Here is a 7,415-nt window from a genome sequence, read left to right on the forward strand (position 1 = left end):
ACGGTTTTTAGTGGGGTGGAGTGACACACTGTGACGGGGAGTGTGTGCAGTGTGTCTCTCTGTCTGTGGCTCTGTCCGCGCGGTGTGTGACGCGCGAGCCACGCGTCTCGCGCCCCCGCGGAGAGAATTGAAGATGAGGGAACACTACTCATCTATGAATTGCAGTCTGGTTGCTATGTGGCCCCAGCGCGCAGCGGCGAGCGGGCCCATCACGCAGGAGCCCCCACCAAAAAAGGCAAAAGTGTAAAGTCAAACAGTCACTCTGAGACTCACCTAGAGAGAGATATTGAACAATCACGCGCAATCCAGAGCTTGCCAGCTGCCACTGCTCAGCTCTGTTCCCCCAACACCGCCAGCGCCACCTCAGCCACCTTGGTCCTGTTGAGTGAGCCCCCCTCTCACTTCATCGTGGTGGTGAGCTGCTGCCCCGCGGAAGAGAGCACCTGGCTCGGCGAGAAGATCAGGAGGACGCGGACGCCGCACAGCTTTCCGGCCGTGCGCAGCTCCGCGGCTGCCGCCTAGGAGGCAAGGCAAGCAAGCGTCTGCACATGCACGCTGAGGGAGAACTGTACGTAGCTACCAGTCCTCGTGAATTACGTGCATGTGTGTGATTGGACTTGAGACTGCGTGCGCCTTGCCGACTCTGTTACCGCGGAGAAAGACGTTCTCCAGGCTGCGCGCCCTTGGTAGCGCGGCCGCCAGTGCCTTGGCGCCAACATCCCCGATGTCATTCTCCTCGAGAACCAGTCTGCTGAGTATATGGCAAGGTGAGAAGCAGAGGTCTCCAAGGCTAGTAATTATGCAAGCCCCGGTGCACCTGCGAAGCGCAGTGGCACCAGGCAGCGCGGCTGCCAGCGCGGCTGCGCCTTTTGCGATGCAGTGGAAGTGGTTACGTCTCTGAGAACTTGCTACTCTTTGGGCAAGGGGAGGGAGAAAGTGAGAGAGCGATGAGGGGGCGAGGGAGGGTTGGGGTCGGGCGCCTGCGTCGCCGATGCGATTGCGCTGGAGCTCGAGCACCGTCAAGCTCGGTGCACAGCCAGCGGCTAACGCCGCCGCCAGAGCCTCCGCCTCGTGGTTGCCCCAGCCAAGTCCCTGCAGCGAGCGTGCGGGCTGAGAGGTGCGCGATGGGCCTACAGTGTAGAGTGCGGTGCGTGTCTCTCTCGTTGTGACGGACCCAAAAGTTGAAGTTTGACGCCCGACCAAGGCGCGTGAGAATAGCCTCTGTCCTATCCTCCGGCCCGTCTTTTGCGGCGCAGCACGGAGAGCTGCAGCGGGGTAAGGAGCACTTTCGTGTCGGGGAGCGACAGCACTGCGTCGCCTAGTACAAAGGTGGCAGGGGGCTAGAGGAGAGGGGAACAGTCCGGCCAAGTGAATGAAGCGTAGCGATGAAGATGGTGCATGAGCAAAGGAGATTAGTACTGTGTGTATGCTGCACCGCCCGGCACGGCGCAAGCATCGCAGAGCCGCAGCTTGTGCCCGCCTCCTCGCCGGGGCCAGACCTTGCGGCAAAGTCGCGGGCCACAGCTGAATCCTCCATCACGGCGCGGATCTCCCTTATCCGACCCGCCGCAGCAGTGGCCGCCACCGCCTCTGGAGCCCCCCCTGCGGAGCGGTCGCAGCACTTTGAGCACCGGCCGCCGCCGCATCCTCCGGAGCAGCACTTGGAGCGGATGCGCTTGCAGCACGACGGAGGCGGGACGGCACCTCGCGCGAGGACCGGCACCAGCGCCTGCGCTGCTTTTGAGGCGATGGCCGCCCGGGCTGCCTGCGCGTTGGGAGTCGCCTGGTTGCCACCGGATTTCTTGAGGGATGACTTGAGGGGAGGCTTTGCCGCCGCAGCACACTCCTCACGAGCAGCCTCGAGGGCCGCAGACTCTGCCGCAATGCGAGCGCTTCGAGCCTCAGACACGCGCTTGGAGAACTTGCTGCTTAGCATGAGGGGGCGAGCTACGGCGACGGCGAGGGCCGGTCGAGGGGTCGTCCGGTCGCTGCTGGCGCTCTTCGGCCGGAGGCGGCGGAGGACGTCAGTTGGCGCGATTTTCGACGTTTGGTAATAATCCCGGAGCGATTTGCCAATCTTCGGCCGCCAATGTTTCACTCCCTTTGAGCACTTGAGCCCTTGAGCACTGGATAGGGTCGATTCCTCATGGTACGGGACCCCATGGACACCCCAGTGCATGCCGTCCGCCACATGCGACACTCACTGGAGGTGAACCTTCTTTTCTAGACGGCTAGGATTGAGAGCAGCCTCGCTCTCAATCCTAGAAGTCGAAGGATTGTGAGCAGCACTCCTCGCAATCGTAGCATCTCTGTACGATTGTGAGCGCCTACGCTCGCAATCCTACATCTTCTAGGACTAAGAGCAGCTCCGCTCCCAAGGTGACTGGTGACGCCTACGACTACTACCAGCGCGCTCGCAATCCGAGCAAAGTCTAGGATTGCGAGCAGCTTTGCTCACAATCCGAGCAACTTGCCTCCGATTGCGAGCAGTAGCGCTCGCAATCCTAGAACTTTCGCCGCCGATTGCGAGCGACACCGCCCACAGTCTTCCTACGACTTCTAGGATTGCGAGCGGGTCCCCTCGCAATCGGTGCGATCACTGTTTGGATTGTGAGGAGACCCTCCCGGCGCGCTCACTCACAAGCGCTCGCGCGGCTGGAGCGATTGGGAGCGCCCTCTGTGCGCATGCTAGCAATCCTTGGATCTTGGGTACGATTGTGAGCGCCGCCGCTCATAGTCCTACAAGATGTAGGATTGCGAGCGCTACTGCTCGCAATCGGAAGCATGTTGCTTAGGATTGTGAGCAGTGCTGCTCGCAATCCTAGACTTTGCTCGGATTGCGAGCGCGCTGGTAGTAGTCGTAGGCGTCACCAGTCACCTTGGGAGCGGAGCTGCTCTTAGTCCTAGAAGATGTAGGATTGCGAGCGTGGGTGCTAGCAATCGTACAGAGATGCTACGATTGCGAGGAGTGCTGCTCACAATCCTTCGACTTCTAGGATTGAGAGCGAGGCTGCTCTCAATCCTAGCCGTCTAGAAAAGAAGGTTCACCCTCACTGGAAAGGGTCGATTCCGCGTGGTACGGGACCCCTCGATCGTCTCGCCCTCCCTCGCTGGTGTGTTCATTGGGGGGGGGGGTCATAACAAACACGGTACAGGATCGATCAGTCTGATTATTTTTCCATTTTCCTTCTGATTAATTGTCCATTTCCCTCCCATGCACTCCCTTTAAATATTTCTTTAAGCTTTCAGCTCGCTGGCAGATGGGAAAATATGTGAATGTGATACCTTGTCTACGACAGGACCGTATGTAAAGCCGTATGTATCGAACGCGGTCCCCGTGTGTCGTGAGAGTAATGCTTGTGTAGGCAGATGGCAACCGTGTGTGTGACTTGTCACCTGAGCCTCTGTCGCTAGATAGTGTAGAGTCCGTCTCTCGTGTCTCGAGAGACGAGAGGCGCTTTCTTTGTGTACTCGGCGTCGGGTTTGGATGGAAGCGGGGGGTGCGCCGCATTTTGCGTTTTGGAGCCGATTACACTACACAACGAATACATGTACAGTTTCTCCTCGTGGTACCTACCTTGTCCTATGCTCAATGCTCATTGTTCACCATGTGGGGGGACATGTCATGACATGTATGTTCACATGCTCAGAGCCAGACGCTAGAGTCAGCTGGGGCCTCTCTCTCTAGCGCGCGTCCGTGACGCCCTCTCGGCCACTCGCCGACTCTTTAGTTGTCATGGACGGGGATCTCGCTACCCGGAACCCCGGATCCCGCGCTTGCGGGATGCGGCTGCGCGGCTCCTGCCATGCTGTCTACGCCTCCTCGTAAGTCTTGACAGGCTCGGTGTCCGGCTTATCGAGGAGGGACATGGAGAGGCGGAGGGAGGCGAAGAGGCCGAAGTAAAGCGCAAAAAATCCGTTGCCTGCGGGGATGGGGCGTGGGCGAGGGTCTCGCGGGGTGCAGAAGAGGGAGCTCCCGCAATATGTGCGGGAGCGATGGCGCACTTGCCGCGGTGTACGTGCCCCCGGTGCGCCAGGTGAGGACACCTATCAGCAAGCACGCGCCGCCGGGGTGAGAGAGAGAGAGAGACCTCGCGCGGAGTCGAGGCGAGGCTGCAGCGGTAGCAGGGCGAGACGAGGGGATGGGGCACCGGTAAGGCTGAGCCACATGAAGAAGACAAGCACCTTGAAGCTCTTCACCAGGATCCCGAACGGGGGCTTTTCGAGGACGATCGAGTAGAGGCAGCAGAACGCCTGCGGTCGCGCCACACCACCGGGTGGTTGCTGTTTTGCGCCAAGGCTCCCTGGGGGGGGGGGGGGCAAGGCGGGGGAGGCGGCACCGTGACAGAGAACACGCAGAGGGCGTAGACGTACTCTCCGTACTCTTCGCTGTCGCTCCCTTTGGTGATCAGCTTGACGATGCTGTTTTCGTCGAAGATTGCGCCTGCCGTTGTTTAACAGAGGACGTGCTGCGGACGTCGCGTCGCCTCCCCCTCTACACACACGCGCGAGGCTCACCGATGCCGACGACGGAGCAGAGGAGGAGCGGGAAGTAGTAAATCTCGACGCTCGACGCGACGGTTTTGTATGAGCCCTTGGCGGCCATGTCGGGCATCGCCTTCGCCAGGTTGGACACGGCGGCGCCGAGGAGCATCCAGACGGAAAAGTAGCTGTACGGGCGGGGAAGGGAGGGGGTGTGGGGGGGGGGAGGCGGAGGGCGCGCGGGGCAGTGTGGGAGAGAGTCGCCGGGGGCAGGGACTGGGCTGGCAGGGGCGGTCGGCAGTGGCGAGGGGGCGTCACCCGTTTGCTGTCTCAGACGGGTTGGAGAAGCAGCCTCCGCCAGGGACGCCGAAGGTGGCCACGATGGCCCCCGCGCCGGTCCACACGAACAGGAACTGGGCGATCAGCAGCGTGACCGTCATGTCCTCGCCGCCGACGCGAAAGAGCACCGTGTTGAGGGTATCCGGCGACAGGCAGCAGAGGGACTTGCCGCAGAGGTAGACGAAGAGGGCGAGGATGGCGCTGACGGCTCCGACGGAGATGAGGTACGCTTGGTCGTCCTGCGCGGCGCGGAGGAGAGGGCTGGAGAGAAGAGGAGGGGCGAACTGGGGCGGGCGGGGCGGGGGGGGCGGGGGAGAGGCGGCGGCGTCGGCGTCGCCGCACGAGACAGCTCCTGGACCAGAGGGCCTCGGCGTGAGAGCGCACCGGCACGATGTTGTCCTTGTAAACCATGTTGGATTTTTGTTTATCGCCATCGTCCCACGACCCCGCGGGGCCTTTTTTGGCGAAGTACGCTGCGACGAGCACGACGATGCCAATCGCGAAGATGCGGAAGTTGGCCATCTCCTGGCTCATGAAGCCGGCGCCGCCGCCGAGGAACATGGAGGCGGCGACGGAAGCGCCGGCCCACGCAGCAAAGAAGCCATTGTTGATGCCGGTCCAGTTTGATGCGTTGGAAAAGGTGAGGATGCCGGCGACCGCCGTCCACAGCAGCGCAAGCATCGGGATGAGCGCCTGCGAGCACAGTACAGACAGTGGGAGAGTGAGGGATGGGGAGCGTATGGGGAGCTAGTGGATGGGGGTGGGGAGGTGGGGAGATGGCGCGCGGGGTCGGGGTATGCTGTGTGTGGCAAGACGAGGGAGTAGAGGCGTGGAGGTCATGGCCATGGTGGCCTGCGAAGCCGCCTTGTTGACCTCTGCGCCCGTGAGTATGAGGCCGGTGACGATCAGGGTGGTGACGGCGGCGGCCATCGCAAAGTAGGCGTAGGAGAGGTACCGCGTTTTGTAGTCCTCAGGAACCACCAGCGGCCACCGCGTCGTGTCTTTGAAGTCCTCGTTCACAGGCTTGATCGAGTCGAGCATCAGGATGAGTGCGCCTAGGAGTCAGGCCGATGGCGCGGCCAGCTCTCAGGCTTGGGGCGGAAGGGCATGCTTCCCTGCGGAGGGCGGTGTGGCTCACAGACGAAGAGGGGGAGGGAGTAGGACTTCAAGTCGTCGCTCTCCTTGGCGCCTGCCGATAGGCAGACAGAGGGAGCGGGGCGTGATCGGGCGTGGCCGGATCGGCTCAGCTGCGTGGAGGACTCACTCGGCTCTTCCCCGGATCCCTTGGACATCTCCGTGCTGAGGAGGCTCAGGGCGATAAGGAAGCCGAGCCAAACCGCGAAGTAGCCATTCCCGGCCGCAGGCTCGGGGGGCTTGAAGGGGTCGAACCAGGTCGTGATGCCAGCGCCAGCGCCGTTCCAGAGGGCCTGATCGGCGGGGGCGGAGCGGGTGAGAGCACGGGCGATCCCGGGAGCGGGTGAGAGCACACGGTGGCGGAGGAGGAGGGGACACGGGCGAGGGAGGCGGAGGAGAGGGCGAGGCGGAGGGAGGCGGAGGGGACGGGGGCGGGGGAGGTTGACGGTGTTGGAGGAGGAGGGGGCATGGCTAACATCTAGACGCGCACGAGGGAGAGGGCCAGAAAGAGCGAGACCGTGATGTTGTAGCCGCGCACAGCAATCAGCGTACGATCGCCATCTGGTCCCTTGCCGAGTGACATCATGAGCCCAACGAGCGAAAGGATGATCGAGAACGCGCCGACGGCGATGGCGTATTCATCGAGACCATCGAAGTCGTGGTTGTACGGGGTGTTTGCTCCGTAGCCACCGACGGGTGCAGCCGCCTGCGATGATGAGGAAAGGGTCAAAATACGAGTAAATCGGGCGCGAGCGGGCAATTAAGCGGGCGAGAGCGGCGAGGCGGCGGGAGGGTAATGAAGCCAAAGTCGGGCGCGAGCAAGCGGCGACAGCGGCGAGGGAGGCTGGCGAGGGAAGGGATTGGGAATATGGCTGGAGAGGGCCCGCTTACCGTCGTGAGCACCCAGATGCCGGCCAACGCCGACGCCGCCCAGGCTGCTGTCTCCTTCGTTCTCGCCATTGAAATGGCAGGTTGGGGTCGCAATCGAAAGTAGGCTGCAATCCAGTCGTGACGAGTCACTCGCTTGACGCCCCCCAGAGGAGCACTTTTTTTTTCGTTGAGAGGGGGCCCCTTTCTATCCGGTTCGAAAGCGCAACACGGACTTGCCTGCACCCTCCCCCTCCTCAGCTGGCGATGCCGATGGCTGTGGCGGTGCCCGTTGGCGGCGGGCGCGCGAGAGGACAGCGGGCTGAATGCGAGCCCCTCGCGACGCGGGCAAGGGAGTGTCGAGTCGGCGGCGGCGCAGCGGCATTGTACAGGCCCACGGCGCCCCATCGTACGGCGCTCACTCCAGGCCTCCCGCCCGTGTTTGCCCCCCGCCCACCTCAAGAGAGCTGCCGCACGTCCACCACGAGCGAGGTGATGTTGTCCATCGAGCCGCGCACGGAGGCGAGGTCGCAGAGGGCGGAGGCGGCGGTGATTGCGTCCGGCGCGCGCAGGACCACCTGGGGATCGCGGCG

The 7,415-nt window shown here is 62.6% G+C and overlaps 2 protein-coding genes across 2 annotated transcripts in view; both read right to left on the reverse strand.

The window, feature by feature from the left end:
- Nucleotides 1-6,196: 6,196 nt before the first annotated feature.
- EMIHUDRAFT_362872 (hypothetical protein) lies at nt 6,197-6,945 on the reverse strand (the record flags this gene model as incomplete). Its single annotated transcript, XM_005788230.1, has 3 exons — nt 6,847-6,945; nt 6,446-6,661; nt 6,197-6,248 (listed from the first exon to the last, which is right to left on the reverse strand). Coding segments are annotated over exons 1-3 (337 nt in total), but the record flags the coding sequence as incomplete, so codon positions are not given.
- Nucleotides 6,946-7,016: 71 nt separating this feature from the next.
- EMIHUDRAFT_362873 (hypothetical protein) overlaps nt 7,017-7,415 on the reverse strand; it is a 2,491-nt gene continuing 2,092 nt past the window's right edge. The window contains exon 10 of the mRNA XM_005788231.1: nt 7,017-7,400. Coding sequence (XP_005788288.1) covers nt 7,281-7,400 — 120 coding nt within the window. The 3' untranslated portion in view covers nt 7,017-7,280. The remainder of the gene's footprint in view (nt 7,401-7,415) is intronic.

This window comes from Emiliania huxleyi (genome assembly GCF_000372725.1).
Source record: "Emiliania huxleyi CCMP1516 chromosome Unknown EMIHUscaffold_137, whole genome shotgun sequence".
NCBI classification, from domain to species: Eukaryota; Haptophyta; order Isochrysidales; family Noelaerhabdaceae; genus Emiliania; species Emiliania huxleyi.